At 43.1% G+C, this 20,808-nt stretch overlaps 1 protein-coding gene across 2 annotated transcripts in view; it reads right to left on the bottom strand.

Annotated features, from left to right (window-relative positions):
* The window catches only part of LOC121554092 (VPS10 domain-containing receptor SorCS3-like), a 202,255-nt gene extending 183,950 nt beyond the window's left edge, over window positions 1-18,305 (bottom strand). For both annotated transcript variants that reach the window (XM_041867547.1, XM_041867548.1), the window contains exon 1: window positions 17,355-18,305. In XM_041867547.1, coding sequence (XP_041723481.1) covers window positions 17,355-18,083 — 729 coding nt within the window. In that variant the 5' untranslated portion in view covers window positions 18,084-18,305. The remainder of the gene's footprint in view (window positions 1-17,354) is intronic.
* Window positions 18,306-20,808: the final 2,503 nt, after the last annotated feature.

The following is a 20,808-nucleotide window of genomic DNA, read 5'->3' as shown; positions in this document are numbered from 1 at the left end:
CCAAACCCCACTCTACATGTCAGTGAATGGTTTGACCCGCCCATGTCTGACCTCACATCAGCTCTTTGGTGCCCATCACTCTGAGCTCGGGGAGGGGGGTGACGGCGTGTAGCCGTGGCCTTTAAACCTGTCGTTGACAACTTCAGGCCCCCTCAAGTTGCAGTAATAGAGGCTCATACATCTCAAGAATATTACAGCTGGCATGGCGACGACATAAAATATTATATTTATTTACACCCAGGAAGGAAGATATTTGAACGTCTTTCCTGTTGAGGTATTGGCACTGGAGTAATAAGAAAAGGTAGATAGAAGGTAAATCTGCAAATATGAATAAATTGCGATTTATTGTCATCCGCTTTACTGTAACCTTTGTTTTCTTCTAGGTTAATCTTACATTTACATCTAGGTTAATCTTGAGTCGTTGACAGTACCAGAATATTTTATTTTTATTTTTATAAAACACAGTTTGTAGTCATAGCAGCTTTGACTAATCTCTATTCTACAGGATGCATGTAAAATGTCAGGCACAGTTCATATTAAGTGTAGCTTGAATTCTGCATGTATGTATAGTACAAGCAGTACATTTACATTACATACAGGTTAAGTCAAGCATAAACACACTATAGCCATGCTGTCATACTGACAAATGTCTGCAGTTTGTGCAATCACACAAAGCCTGCTGTGTTCCTATAATCACACATCAATACAGATTCACAAACAAACCAATTCCATTCAGACTTTCCCTGCACTTGCTGAAACGCTGCTTACAATATGAATGAAAAATACACAGAGGGAGAATGGCCTGTTTACCAGTTAGATTACATAATCTTTCATAGTGGGCCTGCTCTACAAATGCAAGCATCACAACATTAAATTAGGCCCACATAAACATTTTCATGTGTGGCAAGTGAGCTGTGAACGGGAATGGTAATGAACAACCTCGGCCTCAGCCTGAGACAGGAGAGAGAGAGCAAGAGGAAGCTATTTAAATAGAGACTGAGGCCGAGACTGAGACAGTGGTGGTAGAGACTAGCGATATTAAACATGAGTGAACTCCAGCTACTAATGGCTCTCTCTAAATGTCTGTGTGTCTCTGTGTGAGTCCCTTTCTCTCTCTCTCTCTCTCGCCCTCTCCCTCTCTCCTCTACCCATCTCCCTCTCTCTCTCTTGCTCCCCCTTCTTTCTCCCCACAACCTCCCTCCTCCCCCTCTTTCTCCCAGTCTCAGACCACTCCAGCTCCATCCACTCATCCTGTCCGTCGGCCCATGTTAGTGTTAATCTTCCCCAGGCTGAACACTCCCTCTAGTGATAGACAAAGGCAGTTCCTGAGGAAGAGCCAACAGGCACTGTGATTGTGGCCATCCACAACAGACTCACAGAGACAGCCCTCACAGGCTAGATTGTATGTGATAATGTGATGTTCCCACTGCTAACTAGGAAACATAGTGTTTTGAGAGGATGGTTGCTACTGTAGGTCTTAGGATATAGGTCTATATTGAATAAAAACACATGCATGAACTCTCTCTCTTTCTCTGTCCCTCTCTCTGTCTCTCTTTCTCACAAATACACCCCACACACCATTAGAGAAACCATCTTGATTAAACACTTTTCTTACATGCAAAGTATGTTCAGAAAGAAAACACAATGTGTACGTTTAACCATTTATTAGAAAAGATAACAATGCATGGTTTGGCGTTAGGGCACAGCTCTTTCAGGGTAGCTCACTGCCAGAGCCAAGCATCATATGAAGATGATAATATAACTACAGTCAGTGAGCACGATATGCTATATTAAATCCCCTGAAGGAAGAAACAGAACCCCTACAGGTGGAGGCTGGGGTGGTTGTGGGATATCAGAAACAGAACCCCTACAGGTGGAGGCTGGGGTGGTTGTGGGATATCAGAAACAGAACCCCTACAGGTGGAGGCTGGGGTGGTGGTGGGATTTCAGAAACAGCAAGCATAGAGTGTAACAGCTAGTTGCAGCAGCAAGAGACACCAGCGCAATCGAGCGTGAGACATCCGGCATCGAGGAAGCATGTGTAGAAATAGGCCGCATGTAATTAGAGTGTGAATCCAATTGGTGCAATATCAGCTGACGCAATCAACCACACTCAGGTTTCCCTTCTGAACTGGCTATGCTTAATTTCACACACACCCCCAAACACACACACACACACACACGTACAGTGCATTCGGAAAGTATTCTGACCTCTTGACTTGTTAAAATTTTTACGTTACAGCTTTATTCTTAAATGGATTAAATACCCCGTAATGACAAAGCAAAAACAGGTTTTTAGACATTTTTGCAAATGTATTTAAAATAAAAACCGGAAATATCACATTTACATAAGTATTCTGAACCTTTACTCAGTACTTTGTTGAAGCACCTTTGGCAGTGATTACAGCCTTGAGTCTTCTTGGGTATGACACTACAAGCTTGGCACACTTGTATTTGGGGAGTTTCTCCCATGCTTCTCTGCAGATCCTCTCAAGCTCTGTCAGGTTGGATGGGGAGCGTCGCTGCACAGCTATTTTCAGGTCTCTCCAGAGATTTTCGATCGGGTTCAAGTCCGGGCTCTGGCGGGGCCACTCAAGGACATTCAGAGACTTGTCCCGAAGCAACTCCTGCGTTGTCTTGGTTGTGAGCTTATGGTCGTTGTCCTGTTGAAAGGTGAACCTATGCCCCAGTCTGAGGTCCTGAGCGCTCTGGAGCAGGTTTTCATCAAGGATCTCTCTGTACTTTGCTCTGTTCACTTTCCCTCGATCCTGATTAGTCTCCCAGTCCCTGCTGCTGAAAAACATCCCCACAGCATGATGCTGCCACGACCATACATCACCGTAGGGATGGTGCCAGGTTTCCTCCAGACGTGACGATTGGCATTCAGGCCAAAGAGTTAAATCTTGGTTTCATCAGACCAGAGAATCTTGTTTCTCATGGTCTGAGAGTCCTTTAGATGCCTTTTAGCAAACTTCAAGCGGGCTGTCATGTGCCTTTTACTGAGGAGTGGCTTCCGTCTGGCCACTCTACCATAATGGCCTGATTGGTGGAGTGCTGCAGAGATGGTTGTCCTTCTGGAATGTTCTCCCATCTCCACAGAGGAACTCTGGGGTTCTGTCAGAGTGACCATCGGGTTCTTGGTCACCTCCCTGACCAAGGCCCTTCTCCCCCGATTGCTCAGTTTGGCTGTGCGGCCAGCTCTAGGAAGAGTCTTGGTGGTTCCAAACTTCTTCCATTTAAGAATGATGGAGGCCACTGTGTTCTTGGGGACCTTCAATGCTGCAGAAATGTTTTGGTACCATTCCCCAGATCTGTGCCTCGATATAATCCTGTCCTGGAGCTCTACGGACAATTCCTTCGACCTCAAAGCTGGGTTTTTGCTCTGACATGCATTGTCAACTGTTGGACCTTTATATAGACTGGTGTGTGCCTTTCCAAATGATGTCCAATCAATAGAATTTACCACAGGTGGACTCCAAATCAAATGGAAACAGGACGCACCTGCTCAATTTCGAGACTCATATCAAAGGGTCTGAATACTTATGTAAAGCTGGGTTTTTGCTCTGACATGCACTGTCAACTGTTGGACCTTTATATAGACTGGTGTGTGCCTTTCCAAATGATGTCCAATCAATAGAATTTACCACAGGTGGACTCCAATCAAATGGAAACAGGACGCACCTGCTCAATTTCGAGACTCATATCAAAGGGTCTCAATACTTATGTAAATACGGTTTTTCTGTTGTTGTTTTTTAAAATAAATTTGCAAACATTTCTAAAAACCTGTTTTCGCTTTGTCATTATGGGGTATTGTGTGTAGATTGATGAGAAAAAAACATTAATTTTATCAATTTTTGAATAAGGCTGTAATGTAACAAAATGTGGAAAAAGTAAAGGGGTCTGAATACTTTCCGAATGCACTGTAGATGATGAAAGCATCCTGATTGAATGTGCCAAGCATGTTGATTTGTATTGAAGCGGGGTACTACCGCCCATAATTACCTGATGGTTTGTCTTCTATCCGTATACACCGGCTATACGCCGTGGGATCCAAATGAGAGGTAGATGCCAGTCCCACAGCCCCATCCATCTCACTGGGGGGCTGATGTAGTAATGCCTTCAATATCACTGCTAGCCTAGTATGCATGTTAATCATCAGCCAACCGGCGTGTGAGTTTGTGTGTGTGTGTGTGTGTGTGTGTGTGTGTGTGTGTGTGTGTGTATGTGTGTGTGTGTGGGTGTGTGGGGGGAATTAGTTATTCTCTCACTGTGGGGACCTACAATCCCCAAAAGTCCCCACAAGGTTAGTAAAACACGGAAAATTAGTGTTAGAATTAGGGTTAGGGTAAGAGGTTAATGGTTAGGGTTAGGAGTTACAGTGGGGAAAAAAAGTATTTAGTCAGCCACCAATTGTGCAAGTTCTCCCACTTAAAAAGATGAGAGAGGCCTGTAATTTTCATCATAGGTACACGTCAACTATGACAGACAAAATTAGAAAAGAAATTCCAGAAAATCACATTGTAGGATTTTTTATGAATTTATTTGCAAATTATGGTGGAAAATAAGTATTTGGTCAATAACAAAAGTTTCTCAATACTTTGTTATATACCCTTTGTTGGCAATGACACAGGTCAAACGTTTTCTGTAAGTCTTCACAAGGTTTTTCACACACTGTTGCTGGTATTTTGGCCCATTCCTCCATGCAGATCTCCTCTAGAGCAGTGATGTTTTGGGGCTGTCGCTGGGCAACACGGATTTTCAACTCCCTCCAAAGATTTTCTATGGGGTTGAGATCTGGAGACTGGCTAGGCCACTCCAGGACCTTGAAATGCTTCTTACGAAGCCACTCCTTCGTTGCCCGGGCGGTGTGTTTGGGATCATTGTCATGCTGAAAGACCCAGCCACGTTTCATCTTCAATGCCCTTACTGATGGAAGGAGGTTTTCACTCAAAATCTCACGATACATGGCCCCATTCATTCTTTCCTTTACACGGATCAGTCGTCCTGGTCCCTTTGCAGAAAAAACAGCCCCAAAGCATGATGTTTCCACACCCATGCTTCACAGTAGGTATGGTGTTCTTTGGATGCAACTCAGCATTCTTTGTACTCCAAACACGACGAGTTGAGTTTTTACCAAAAAGTTATATTTTGGTTTCATCTGACCATATGACATTCTCCCAATCCTCTTCTGGATCATCCAAATGCACTCTAGCAAACTTCAGACTGGCCTGGACATGTACTGGCTTAAGCAGGGGGACACAGCAGGATTTGAGTCCCTGGCGGCGTAGTGTGTTACTGATGGTAGGCTTTGTTACTTTGGTCCCAGCTCTCTGCAGGTCATTCACTAGGTCCCCCCGTGTGGTTCTGGGATTTTTGCTCACCGTTCTTGTGATCATTTTGACCCCACGGGGTGAGATCTTGCGTGGAGCCCCAGATCGAGGGAGATTATCAGTGGTGTTGTATGTCTTCCATTTCCTAATAATTGCTCCCACAGTTGATTTCTTCAAACCAAGCTGCTTACCTATTGCAGATTCAGTCTTCCCAGCCTGGTGCAGGTCTACAATTTTGTTTCTGGTGTCCTTTGACAGCTCTTTGGTCTTGGCCATAGTGGAGTTTGGAGTGTGACTGTTTGAGGTTGTGGACAGGTGTATTTTATACTGATAACAAGTTCAAACAGGTGCCATTAATACAGGTAACGAGGGGAGGACAGAGGAGCCTCTTAAAGAAGAAGTTACAGGTCTGTGAGAGCCAGAAATCTTGCTTGTTTGTAGGTGACCAAATACTTATTTTCCACCATAATTTGCAAATAAATTCATTAAAAATCCTACAATGTGATTTTCTGGAATTTTTTTTCTCAATTTGTCTGTCATAGTTGACGTGTACCTATGATGAAAATTACAGGCATCTCTCATCTTTTTAAGTGGGAGAACTTGCACAATTGGTGGCTGACTAAATACTTTTTTTCCCCACTGTAAGTTCAGGGATTGGGTTAGGGTTACGGGCTAAAGGGGCCTCCCGAGTGGCGCAGCGGTCTAAGGCACAGCCCGGGCTGTGCCACAAACGGCCGTGGCCGGGAGTCCCATAGGACGGCGCACAATTGTCCGCGTTAGGGGAGGGTTTTGCCGGGGGGGCTTTACTTGGCTCATCGCGCCCTAGCGACTGCTTGTGGCGGGCCGGGTCCCTGCAGGCTGACCCCGGTCGCCAGTTGAACGGTGTTTCCTCCGACACATTGGTGCAGCTGGCTTCCGGGTTAAGGTGCGCGGATAGGCGGGTCATATTTCGGAGGACGCATGACTCCGCCTTCGCCTCTCCCGAGCCCGTTGGGGAGTTGCAGCAATGAGACAAGATCGAAATTGGGGAGAAAATGTCTCCAATTATGGGGAGAAAAAGGGTGTTAGTTACAACAACAAAAAAAGGGTTACGGGCTAAGTTTAGGGTTTTGGTAAAGGTTAGGGTTAGAGGTTAGGGAAAATAATATTTTTTATGATTTTGAGGTCCCCACGAGGATGGAAGAATATAACATTTTGTTGACTTTGGAAGTTCATTTTAGCTCAGTTAAATTCATTTCAGTGGAGATCAGTTCATTTCAGCTCATTTCAGTGGAATTCAGTTAATTTCAGTTTATTTCAGTTCAGTTCAATTCATTTAATTTTAGTTCAGCTCATTTCAGTTTATTTCGTGGGGGAACAATCCATTTGTACCAGGATGTTCCTTTGTTCAGGTTGAGAAGCCACGTGCTTGTACTGAATATGCTGCAATTATTGAAAAAAATTAAATGTCTCCAATTATGGTCTATACAGTATTCCTACGGTATGGCAACTAGGCCTTACAACCTAAATACTGCAGAGGACAGTTACTTACTAATTGGGGCCTGTTATACCACTTAGTGTGTGTGTGTGTGTGTGTGTGTGTGTGTGTGTGTGTGTGTGTGTGTGTGTGTGTGTGTGTGTGTGTGTGTGTGTGTGTGTGTGTGTGTGTGTGTGTGTGTGTGTGTCTGTGTTTCCGTACGTGTGTGTGTGTGATCTATATCTGCATTCTACTCACTTACTGGGGAAACTCTCACGATAAAAACAGAATCTCTGCACAATGACTGTTATCTGTATCCATCTAACATTGCTATAATGATCACAATGCCGATTGTGTTTAAAGACAAATGTTCAGAAAAGGTTATTCATATTCACACTGATTGCATTATCAAGTATTAAAGTATTGAATTAATTCATAACATGGACCTTGATTAAATACCCAATATACATGTATATACCGTATAAATACCCAATATAAATGTATATATTATTATATACCCAATATATACACTGAGTGGACAAAACATTAGGAACTTTCCATGACATAGACTGACCAGGTGAATCCAGGTGAAAGCTATGATCCCTTATTGATGTCACTTGTTAAATCCCCTTCAATCAGTGTAGATGAAGGGGAGGAGACAGGTTAAAGAAGGATTTTTAAGTCTTGAGACAATTGAGACATGGATTGTGTATGTGTGCCATTCAGAGGGTGAATGGGCAAGACAAAAGATTTGGATTTGAAGTGATACAATGTTAAACAGACAAAAAGGCTTTCATAAACATATTATGTTAAGTATGTTACCCATGTTATTTGAAGCTTACAATAGCATTAGCCTGAATCGCTAGCAGACAACTGTAGCTGTTGGTAGGCGCTGCTGTTACTGCTAGCTAGCTATACCCCAGTGGGGAAAAGACACAGAGAGGCTTTGGTGGCAGACAACAGATGTTGTGAGGCTTTTATTTGTGCTGCCCTGAAGTGGTAGTTACAGACAATACCTGCAGACTTCAGTATTTCCTTATTTACAGTTATACAGGTATCAAGAGGATCATAGTTGGCACACAGGATAACAATGAAATAAAGCAGACTGTTTGCCCAAGTGTTCCTCCTGCGCATTACAACCATTCCAAAGGGAGGGTGATAAAATGGCTATAGTAGAGATATAAAGAGAAAGAAACAATAAAAGCTATGGCGAGAGAGAGAGAGAGAGAGAGAGAGAGAGAGAGAGAGAGAGAGAGAGAGAGAGAGAGAGAGAGAGAGAGAGAGAGAGAGAGAGAGAGAGAGAGAGAGAGAGAGAGAGAGAGAGAGAGAGAGAGAGAGAGAGAGAGAGAGAGAGAGATAAATAGATTCATTATTTATTTGACATTTTGCAGGATGAAATCTGTTGAGATGCACCATCTAGTTTTCGAGTGTCCAAATAAACAACTATTTATAAAGCAAGATAGATAGATAGATAGATAGATAGATAGATAGATAGATAGATAGATAGATAGATAGATAGATAGATAGATAGATAGATAGATAGATAGATAGATAGATAGATAGATAGATAGATAGATAGATAGATAGATAGATAGATAGATAGATAGATAGATAGATAGATAGATAGATAGATAGATAGAGAGAGAGAGAGAGAGAGAGAGAGAGAGAGAGAGAGAGAGAGAGAGAGAGAGAGAGAGAGAGAGAGAGAGGCAGCAACAACCCCTCTGTGTATATGTAGACTGTCTGCAGTTAGAAATAGTATGTTGTCCAATGGAGCAGACAGGTGCTAGCCTACATATCAAAGAGCTTGAGAAGCAATTAACACCTTACCTAAGGGCATTGTTCACACAAGGCCTTCATAAGATTCACATTGACAATGCCTGTCTAGTGGTGAAGTGTTTTCATGACTAGGGCCCGGAGTGTTTCCTGACATGATTAAACTGTGGGCCCTAGTTATTATAGTATTTCTTGGTCAGGTCACATGGTTGGGATAACTCCAGGCCCTTTTCATGTATATAGGGCCCAGACTTTTACCTCAGGAACTAAGTATAGGCTATCAAATGGGCCCAGAGTATTACCTGATTGGGACACGCGGTCAGGGAGAACTCCAGGACCTTTTCATTTATAACAATCCAAAGCAGTGAACCTAGCTAGCTCATGTTCTGATACCCCTCCCACTCAGAAACTCCTCTAAAGAGAAGGCAAATGAATAATGCATTGATATCTATGAACACTCACTCTCTCTCTGTTTTACTGAGCAAAAACCAAGCTCCACTTTACTTCTCTTAAAGAGTTATTACAAATTAAAATGCGTGAATGCATAGAGGGGGTGGAAAAAATAAAGAAATAATCCTAGTGTAAAATAAAATATATAAATACAGAGTGATCTATTTCAGTGAGTAAATAGCGGGCTCGGGAGAAGGAGAAAACGCAGTTGATTGATTATCATATATTTAGAGGCTACTTTCATGAGGATAGTCAAGCTCAGAGAGAGAGAGAGAGAGAGAGAGAGAGAGAGAGAGAGAGAGAGAGAGAGAGAGAGAGAGAGAGAGAGAGAGAGAGAGAGAGAGAGAGAGAGAGAGAGAGAGAGAGAGAGAGAGAGAGAGAGAGAGAGAGTGGAATATAGTATTTATTTAGCAAATACAATGGAGAGACAGGAGTTCAAAGTCATGTACTGCTTGCTTCCCCAGACTGACTCTGTTAGCAAATCTCCTATCATCAAGCCGCATCTATTTCCCTCCACTAAATGAAAGATGCCTACACAATATGTTTGGTAATGGCCGATGTTTAAGCAGGTTATTATCATTAATATCTAAATGGGAATAAAAAGAGAAAGTTAATGTGGCGTGGACCCGTATTTTACGGCCACTCACAGTCTTTTTCATAGACAAACCACTAGATCATTTTAATTAGACAGTGTGTTAATTGAGTGTGGGTTCTGGGGTATAATGTGTCATTATTAGTCTGCATCAACGACAACCCCTAGCGAGCGTGACACCATTCACCCCGACTGAGTGAGAAAGAGATGGAGAGAGTGACAGAAAGAGGAAGGGGTAGGGAAAGAGTGTTTGTGTCTGTGAGAGAGACAGATAGAGGGGGGGAGTGTGTGAGTGAAAGAGGGAGAGAGACAGAGAGAGAGAGAGAGAGGGAGAGAGAGAGAGAGAGAACCAGAGATAGAGAGGTAGGTGATCTCCCCCCTCAACATCCTCTCTGACATCATGACTTACTCATCGCATTCTGCCTAGTGTGCTAATGTTCAGGAAATGCCAAGAGAGATCGACGTTACAAGGTATCCCACTTTGCCTCAAAAAGCAGGCGGTAAAGGTCAAGACTCTATGCCCAGGGGGAGCATGCTGCATACCACCTACTTCGATCTACCTACTACACTGCACCATGCAGTCCAACCACTACCATGCAAAACTGGTCTGAGATCAGCTGTTAGAGAACTAGAGACAGTCAGACTACGCCAGTCCAACCACTAACATCCAAACTGTACTGGGATCAGCTGTTAGAGAGCCAGAGAAAATGTCACGGTCGGCCGCTACTTTATCCTGAGATACCCCCCATGGGTAAAGGGGTTTAATAGAATGAAGATGAAACCAAATCACATTTGACACTCTGTTATATCAATGTAATTAACACAGACACACTCTCTCTAACACCCACACCCACACATACTGTACTCCACACACACCACAGACATGCAGCTCAGCACTCTGTTGACACCCTTGTACTGCAGAATGGGATCAGTGGCCAAGCGTATGATTACACTCAAGTCAAACAGTCTTAACATATCCTTTCACCAAGGCCTCCTCTAGAACTGCTACCATGGCAATGGTACAGGAAACATAATAAGACCATTAGCTTGATGATTGACTGTCTTAAAAATATTTCATCCAATGGGTAGCTCTGAGCCATGTAGGAGACGTGAGTCTCAAGGCTTTTAGTGACTTCTGGGGTCTTAGATGTTGCTCTGTTCCAACAGCAGGTGCTATGTAATGTGATTGTAATTGACCCTGAATGTGTTGTAATGCAGGCATCAATGCAGCATCAATGCAGGCATTCTGGGTAAATGTGTGGCTATCAAACGCTGATAAGCCAACTGTAGTTACATTAAACTACCTTCATCGGTAGGTCACATGTTTCTCTCAAACCAGTACATAAAATAAATAATAAATGACATGCATGTAGTCGATCTTGATAAAGCGACTAAACAAGATGCTAAACATAAACACACAGCTTGGCGCTAGCCTGAAAAGGTGGGCCAAGTGCCCCATCTGGAATCCCGGCCAAGACGTTAGCTCTGGGGGGCAAGTCAAGACGATTCCTCCGTCTAGTCGTGGCGGTGCATGGCGTCTTGCCACGAAGCTTCACTACTTCCACTGAGGAGAGAAAACAAGGGCTGGGAAACACATTTGTAAACACAAAGTAGAAGAAGAGGGGAGGGGATGGAGGGATGAAAAGTCCCTTTGGAAGAGTGCATTATTTATGACACCCCATCCTATCCTCCTCTCTTCCCTTCTTCCACCATAGCGGTAGGTAGCAAAATAAAAGTGCCACTTTATAATCCATTAGCATCACTAAATGGAAGGGAAGCCATCCAAGGGATGAGCCAAGTCACAGACAGGGCTAGGAACAAGCCCCCTGTGTACATCCTAAATCATGTTCCAGGCCTCTGCATGGATGCCAAAGCCGTGTTTAGTTATGCCAATCAACTACGCCACCCTCTCCTCACTGTTGGTGGGTGCAGTAAGGGGGTTGGCGAACAACAATATTCTTCCAGACGAGTGGATGTTGTTGACTAAGGAAGTTAATTTCAGTTCAATTCATTTCAGTTTAGTTAAATTCATTTCAGTTGAGTTCAGTTCATTTCAGTTCAGTTTATTTCTGTTCAATTCATTTAAGTTTAGTTCAGTTTATTTCGAGGGGGACAATCCATGTGTACCAGCATATTACAGTTTTTTTTTTGTTTAAGCACAATTTTGAAAACAGGGCCCGGTTTGTCAAAACACTACACACAATTAGCACAACCCTACACCAAAGTAGCACAACACTTCAGATAATTTGCAAAATGGAACACTTTTGTCAAAACTATACACGACTTCATAAAAACAATATTATGTTACCATACGAAACACACACATTTCATATGACTTCAATCTTTTTGAACCAGTTACACACTGCTGTTGCTAACCTAAAACACTTTTAGCAAGTCTAATTCTAGGTGATTAGTGTACTGTAAATGAAGTACACAGAGAAAGTGCAACTATACAAACACTACACAAGACCAATGCTGCAGACTGAGGAAAATATCATTTATTTCTCTCCATATACCCAAATCAGTCAACCTGTCAACATGGAGAATCACAACAAAACATCTCCCAGTTTTCATGCTACTACAGTAGTGTGCATAACACTGTTAGCTCAGCAAACAACAGACAAACGTAAAATACTGTATCCAGTACAGGTTACATTTACAGTAAATAACAACAACAACAAACATAAAAAATAATCTGAAAAAAACTGACAATATTGTACAGAAAATACTACAGTAAACATACTATACATTATCTCTTCGCCTAGCTGGATCTGGCCAGAGAATTTCATCAACATCACAAGCAATATCCTCATTAGCAAGATAACGCGGGAAGAACCGTCTTGAATGTCGAATCCATCCTTGCACAGCTGCGGCGTCGACTTGGTCACAGGCGTCCTCCATGGCCTGAATGAGGGGTACCTGAGCCTGGGGCTGGAGATCGTAAACCTTCCACCGCCATGCAGAGAAAAACTATTCGATAGGGTTTAGAAACGGAGAGTATGGTGGAAGGTATAGTACTGTCAACTGTGGATGGTGTTGAAACCAGTTCTGGACCAAAGCAGAGCGGTGGAATGACACATTGTCCCAGATGACAGTGTATTGCATCTGGTGCATTTCATTACCTGCTGTGACGATGTGGTGCAATCGGTCCAAAAATGCGAGAATGTGAGGTGTGTTGTAAGGGCCCATTTTGGCATGACGGAGGAGAACTCCATGCTGTGAAATGGCAGCGCAAAGGGTGATGTTACCCTCACGTTGCCCTGGGAAATTGATTATAGCCCTGTGGCCAATTATATTTCTGCCTCTCCTTCTTGCTTTTGTGAGGTTGAACCCTGCCTCATCAATATATATGAATTCATGCAGGATTTCCTCAGCATCCATCTGCAAAACTCTCTGAAATACAGTGAAAGACAAGATTGTGTAGTTCAGGATAGGTCTAGTATACAGTCAATGTAAAAAAAAGTAATGTGTGCAGTATGCAACATCACAGTGCCAAAGTGAACAATACAAACCTCCACATACTCATGCCGCAGCCATTTGACCCTCTCTGAATTCCGCTCAAAAGGCACTCGATAAAGTTGTTTCATTTGAACCTGATGTCTTTTCAGGATGCGTGCCAGTGTTGACTGAGAGACCTGATGGACATTATTGAAAATGGCATGGTCACCGATAATGTTGGCTTATAGTTCTCTGAGCCTGATAGCATTATTGGCCAAAACCATGTTTATTATCTCTCTCTCTTGTTCTTGCGTGAATATGGGCCCCCTTCCTCCTTGTCGTTCCCGACCCTCAATCCTATGTAGAGAATAATAAATGTAACTTACTGTACAATGTCACAGGAAGGGGTATCACAAGTGCTGATATGGTGCATACAATAAGCGGCTGATTACTGTAACTGTAGACAGATCTTCTTTTACCTGTTTTCCTGTCGAAAAGTCCTTATGACAGATGACACTGTATATCTGCTAAGATTTGGCTGAACTCTCAGTCCAGCCTCCCTCAGCGTCAATCCATGGTACACAACATGGTCCACTAGTGTTGCACGAATGTCATTTGATAAGTTTGGTCCTCTTCTTCTTTGTGCACGTTCTCCTCCTGCTTCAGGTCTTCCTCGACCTCTGGCTCGGCCTCTGCCTCTTCCTCTACCTCCTTCTCCACCTCTGTGTACTCCTCCTCTCACCCTCACTCATCTTCTGACTCCTTCCATTTTGGTTGAAGGCAGGTGAACCTACCTGCTGCATTTTTATAGTGCTTAAACCTGATTGGTGTGCCTACAATTTAGCAATCATGTGTTTGTGCACCTGATGGCTGTGTTTAACAGATTGGCTCATAGGTGTGGTAATTTGACAGTCAGTGCTTTGGAATTGCAAGGAAGTGACATCATGATATACTTCTGTGTCTGATGTATACAAGTGTGTTTAGTGTTTTGCAAATCACTGTGTGTAATGTTTTGCAAATAGTGTGAAGCTGACAATGTGCTTACAGTTGTGCAAATCTAGCCTTGTGTTTTGCTCCTTGAGTGTAAGGTTTTGCTAATTGTGGGAAAAGTTTAATTTTAGTGTGTAAGCAATCGTAAAAAAATGTAATTTGTTCAGGTTGAGTGTGTGTTGTCTATTAGCTCTCTGAAGTTAATAGGGGGTTGTCTATTAGCTCTCTGAAAGAGATGTAGGCATTTCAAAAGACCAGCTCACTTCATTGATAACCTGCCAGATATATTATGAACTCTCTCTGTGAGGTCCCTTACATTAAAGACCACTCACAGAGTCCCACTCTGCATCTTATGCAAATCCACATTTAGATTTTCCCCACTGGATGTATGAAGAACAAAGAGAAAACAATGTGTTGCATCATGAAGAAAAAAACATAAAGAGAAAAAATTGATCACGCCAAGGCTGGCAGATTTTCCTGTACTATTGACAAATATGTAGATATTTACTACCAGCGAAGTGCGTTACTGGAAGCATCGACTTAAAAAGCGAGTGGATGGATGAACTAAATTATCAAGGTTGAAAATCCCTTAGGAAAGTGGCTTTTATAAAGTAAGGATCAGCATGAGGCACAATAATGGCGGCCATTTTGGATCCACACTGCCAGGAAGAAGGAACCCTGCCACTTTATTCATAAACACCACTGATAATGAGAGATACTCAACACTGAGACCATCTCTCTCCCCATAGGGAGTCTAGGCTAGTATCCACCAAGGGCTCAAGCACACAGACAGACAGACAGAGAAGAGACCACATTAGCCTTGTCTACACGCCTCATAGGACACAACCTGCCTTGGGGAACAGAACACACCATAACACCACTACTACCCAGGTCATCCTAGAGGAGTAGTGGCACAGGGCACAACACAGCTCAGGCAGCACAAGCAGAGCATTCTGGGTAGAAGAAAAAGGGAAAAGAGGGAAAGGGAGTGTGGTGACACAACGACAAGTGAGTGACTGCATGAGTGAGGCCAGAGTAGACTTGTTCAGCCACCCATCCCCACCACACACACACACACACACACACACACACACCAACTGCTGTGGTTAAGTTAGAGTTAGAGGACTTCAGGCTCCATCAGTCCGTCCTTGAGGGCTTAATTCATCACCCATACAATCAGGATCTAAAGCCCTATGAAGATAAAGTAGTCCAGTACTAGTGTCAGAGAGCTGAAGAAAACATGATTGAGTAGGCAGTCAGTCCCCCTCTCCTGGCAAGAAGAGAATATTTCAAAATGGATGTCTGTTTCCGTCTTCAAGATAATTATTAAATGTACAGCTAGGGGGAAACGGAGGCAGGGAGTTGGGCTGGCTGGGGTATACAATACACCCAGAAAAACTGTCTCACGCACACAGAGCCGAGCGCATACAAACACACACACACACACACACAGAGTCCGCACACACACACATTCACACACACACACACACACACACACAAACTTCCCCAAACCGCCGCAGCCATCACTGTGGGTTAAAAAACAAGTTCATGCAGCGTGTCATAATAATTTCAGACAGACTGAAACTGAGGGATTCATTTTTTTCATCCAAATGAAATCAAGCAATAAGAGGCAGCCACAACACCAAATGAAACATGTAAGAATGATAAAAAAAGAGCCCAGTGGCTTTCTCTGCTCTGAGTCGGCATGGTTGTGGAAATGACTTTTATTCACTTCGCCTTATTATTCTGTTTCAAATGAAGGCCTCTATGCCCTTTTAGGGGGGATGAAATAATTTCAGTATTCTAGCCATTTCAGAATAAAATTGGGATTAAATGTTCTGGCTGCTACTGGAAGATGATTAATCTGTGTCATAACAGCCATTTATTTATTAGTAGCCTGAAGTATTCGCCAGAACAAGGACATGTCCTAGCATCAACATGACCTACACATTCCATAGTGACCTCAGTTAAAGTACAAGCTGTCTTCACTCACAGAGGATGAGACAGGTTGTAGAATGCATCACTTATGTAGCCCTTATGTAGACTGACAGATTTTGGTGGCAGAACAACATGCAACATTTATGGGCCAAAATCAGATATGACATAGCAATTCTCCTCTGTGCAGTTGTAAGGCTGCTATTACAGGCTCATAGCCTGCCAATCAATGTAATTGTATAATTGACCATCACCACAGGTATTGATCATATAGGCCAAGGCGCATTAAGAACAGTGTTCTAAGTGCTGTGAATGTTTGCTAGGGATGTTCAGGCTTCACTGGGGTCCTTCCCTGGATGATTTCATTGCCTCTGATTCCATTAGATACCATAGTCTCAGGCTCTGTATCCCTACAATAATACCACACTGCAGATGCAGCTTTTAGGAAGCATAATGATAGTCTGCCACCCTTTGGAGTGTCTGTGTAAGTGCAGGTAACAAGTGCACTGATTACTAATTTAGGGAGCGATGCATTATTCTGAATAGAATGTACTCTGGCATGATGATAGTATGCAGATGAATTTATTAAAAATCCATATAAATGATAAATATGCATATAAAGTGCACATAATTCAATGGCATAGAATATAATTATTAAACTCGGCCTATTAAATCTATAGCTTTGGTAAAGGAATTGTGAACATAGGAGCGACAAGAACAAGCCAGCAATTCAGAGGACCACATGGGCTCGCTTTCATTCCATGGGAAATGTCATTAGTAAAAGTAAAGAGTTCAAAGAATTTATAACCCCGTCAAAAATATTTACAAATCTGCCCAATCAATTAGCCTATATTGGATGAAAAATCTCGGATCCAAAGCGACCTATAAACGATCTATAACCAAACATATCTATTGCAAAATACAGGACACGTTAACATTATAATTTATTTTAGTCGTATTCATTACATATAAATAAACTCAAACTAATAGTGGAATTCACCTGTCAGAGTAACCTATACGCGCAAGTATATGGAGTGTTTTTCAACCACTATGTGAAGCAATGCTGCTATCGGTATGGCACGGGCACGGAGTCTGCAGCAAGCATCTCTCCGTGCTCAATAGCAATACCAGTCCAACTTGGCCCCGAATGCTTCTGGTGGTGCTGAAACCTATTTAGGATATAGTGCCCTGCTGTGCGCAACAGAACCCGTGCACCTGTTACAGTTGACAAACAACTCCCTAAAACAAGCGAGTTTTCCGTGCGCAACACAGTTCGAATATGATAAGCCTTTACAGTCCTTGACGAAACGTAGTGCTTCATAATATACAATGGTTTATTTGGTGAAACACAAATACACATGGCAAATGGTGAATAATCTTCACTTACGCTGCTGTTTTGCCCCGACCAGTAAACCACTGCGTGGTTATGCGCGGAGTCTCCGGTCAAGGCGAAAGTAGTGCTGCTTAGTTTGGGATCTTCTCCTCTGGAAGTCCCTCGACCCTCGTCCCTGTTCCACTTGAATTCGGATCGGCCCAGTCTGTGTCCGTCCAGTAACGGACCAGGACTCCTTCTCTCATCCGACGTCTCTCCTTCCAAACCGGGTCCACCTGTCCTAAGGCTCTCCCTAAACTCGGGGCGTTCGGGACCGCTTCGCTTCACTCTCCGTAACGCAACATCCCCAGCACCATCCTTGACTTTACCCAAATCATTCATCCCAATATAATATTCACCACCATACGTTTCTTCGTTTTCACTAAACCGGGTTGAATCTTCCAGAGCGACTTTGGCGGAAACTCCATCGTCAGTGAATCTCGGCTCATCCACGGGAACACCTGCCTGTTGGGTTTCGCTTGGTACTCCAGTATTTTGGTCAGTAACTCCAAGTAGCTGGTACTCCAGCCGGACCCGTTCCAGTGCTTTGGCCGCCTGCCTCGTACCAGTAGCCGCGTGCATACCGGTATCCAGCTGTAATTCATCCAGGTGTAGCTGGACCGGCGACTGGCACGAGGAGCAAGATATCTCCGCCTTTGCATTTAGCTGGGTATGAGCGGAGATCAGAAGCCAGGTACACAGAGTTAAGTGCAAGCCTGGGCTGAAGCCAAGCCAAGTATCCATCGCTGGTATAGTTAGAGATTTGGGTCCAACGCACGGAGCGGGAAAACCCTATCCAACCGAGGACCAACTCCCCCCGAAGTCGGTGAGATTTTCGGGGTATTTAGAAAAGCGCTCTTCAGCTAAACTCCTCACGTTCAAGGAGCTGGTCGCGGGAGCCACCACATAGGGGAGGAGCTGTATCGAAGCCGAGCTGCCGAATGTGCGCCCGGAAGAAAGGGAGACTGTGAGAGAACGCGAATGCAAGAGAGAGAGGAGAACGAGAGATGTGAGAGAGTGAGAGAGTGAGAGAGAGAGAGAGAGAGAGAGAGAGAGAGAGAGAGAGAGAGAGAGAGAGAGAGAGAACTGCGCCGTCGCTTTTACACTGGTGGTAATAGCCCGCTAGTAACCGAATATGATATGACCCGATAAAGATCTATTCAACATAGATTTAATCAGAGAGATAATCTCGGACGATGTTCATATCAAAGTCAAATCAATGATGTCAATGTATAATGATGCTTGATGTGATAGGGACCAGGATGTCCAAAACACTATCGTCTTCACAGTGCTTCAGAAGTCATTATTTTTATTAACCCGAATCAAAGTAATTGGTTTTTAATGTCCTCCTGTCCAAAGGAAACGGTATTTCCTGAAATGCATCTAAATTACTTTAATGTAGCAGGTGCTCTGACACCTTAGACTTGCCAATTAGACGTTCCATTATGCCATGACATCAGTGACGACCCCTCATTCATGGCAGGTGGAGCAGAACCCCACCTGTTTTGAGCCTCACATTTTAAGTTTGCCTGTTTTGCATGTTATTTTGGCATTAATATGTGTCACCTATCAGTTTGCAAACAATGTAAAAAATAAATAAAAATAATCATTGAGTTAATAAAGCCGCATACAAACATGGTCTCTTTTTTGCTTTCTTGAGTAAGGCATCTCCAAAATGCAGGTGTTTCAGCCTAGCTCAGTGCTTCCTGTGGTGGTGGGTAGACAGCGGAAAATACGGAGCATAGGTGTTGGTGATGTTCTCTAGTTGCGCCGTGATTAAGAGAAATTATAGATAAAACGTATTGGTGCTCATCAGCCATTGGACATAAACATTACACAACAAGTTGGAAATCGCAAATTCAACAATGAGTGGTTTGGAAGGAATCAGTAGCTAACTGCAAGCATTGCAAAGCAATCACTAGCCTGCTATTCAGTGGAGTGACTTTGTTGTCCCAAATCTGGGATTAAGGATTAAGTTTAAAATGATAAAAATTCAACATTGGCCATGCTGTCAATGAAGCATGATTTGTGCCGCGCTCAAAACAACTGTTAACTCGGGAACTGCGAAAACTTGACTTGGGTGAGACAACTGGGAACTCGGTAAAAAAACTAGATCCGACTGGGAAAATACGTTTTAAATGGTCATCCAACTCGGAATTGTACTTCTGGAACCTCGGGCCTCTTTCTAGAACTACGACCTGAAGATCAATGACGTCATCATGAGTTGACCTTGTTTTTTTCAGAGTTCCCAGTTGTCTTGAAAGCACCATAAATCCAGAGAATGCCAGACTTAGATGTCAAAATTTGCCCACGAAGGACCACCGCATCAAGTGAGCACAGCACAACAAAGTGAGTCCAAAAATATATTGTATGCTGCTGCATAAATGATGTAATATGCCAGGGAGATATGTATACTGTAGCTAAGAAAGTAATACTAAGTGTTTGTTGTGTATTAAGCTGTTAGTAGCCCATGTGCTTCACCCTAAGAATTTGGTATATTTTCGCCTCTTAATTTCGCCTACTGTTCTGACTCATGTTGCCTATAACCTGTTTTAGAGAAATGTAATCATCGAATATTGTAAGAGCTTTCGTTGTCTGCTTATATGCCCCCTTTATTTATCTTACAGTTCTGACTTGGTGTACAGGGCGAACACTGTAAGAACGGTCCATGTTTTAAATATGTCGCTGTACATTTCAAAAGTCCTGAACATATAGTTAAATTGACTATGTCCGTCCTAGCACGCTCATTAATGTCTTAATCGAAATTACGGATTGCCTCTTATGCGCTTGTTGTCCCCTTATGCCATAGTTTGTACATCTCAATTGTCATTAGAAACCACATTTGTTTAAGCAAGTCAGCCATATCAGCTATGTTTTTTTTAAAGGCAGAACATGAGGCTGAATGAACTGTTTCGCTGCCAGACAAGGCTCTGCTGATAGCCAGGTGTAGCAGTGGTAAGATGTTGGGACTGCTGTTGGGACTCTGCTGTTGGGACAGCTTTATGTAGGCCCTAACAGTTTGTGGGCACCGTTTGTCACCGTTCTAGTGAAATTAAAGTATTGTTTAGTGTTGTGTTGTGTAATGGCTTTGCTGGCATGCATCCCACTTATTTTATTTGGGTTTGCCCCACCAAGATTTACTTGCTAAAATCGCCCCTGCATGACAAAGGTTAATATGTGCACAGAGGGAATTATTAGCGCAATTGTCACGTCGTATAATGATTTGAAGACAGGTGCAGGAATACGTATTAGGTATTTTTATTTCTCCACCCAACATCATGAAAAACGATGGGGACGAAGCCCAAAACAAACATGTATATATATAACACAGGGTTGTAATCCCCCAAAAATAGTGTGGTGTAAACCTCTAAACAATCCATGGGACGAGACCCATTATAACAAGAGCACAGTACACTGTGCTCACGAGACCAGCAGCTGAACGACACCGGCCTCGGGGATGACCACAGGA

The sequence above is a fragment of the Coregonus clupeaformis genome, unplaced genomic scaffold (assembly GCF_020615455.1).
Source record: "Coregonus clupeaformis isolate EN_2021a unplaced genomic scaffold, ASM2061545v1 scaf0179, whole genome shotgun sequence".
Lineage (NCBI taxonomy): Eukaryota > Metazoa > Chordata > Actinopteri > Salmoniformes > Salmonidae > Coregonus > Coregonus clupeaformis.
This window is presented reverse-complemented; position numbering and strand designations above follow the sequence as displayed.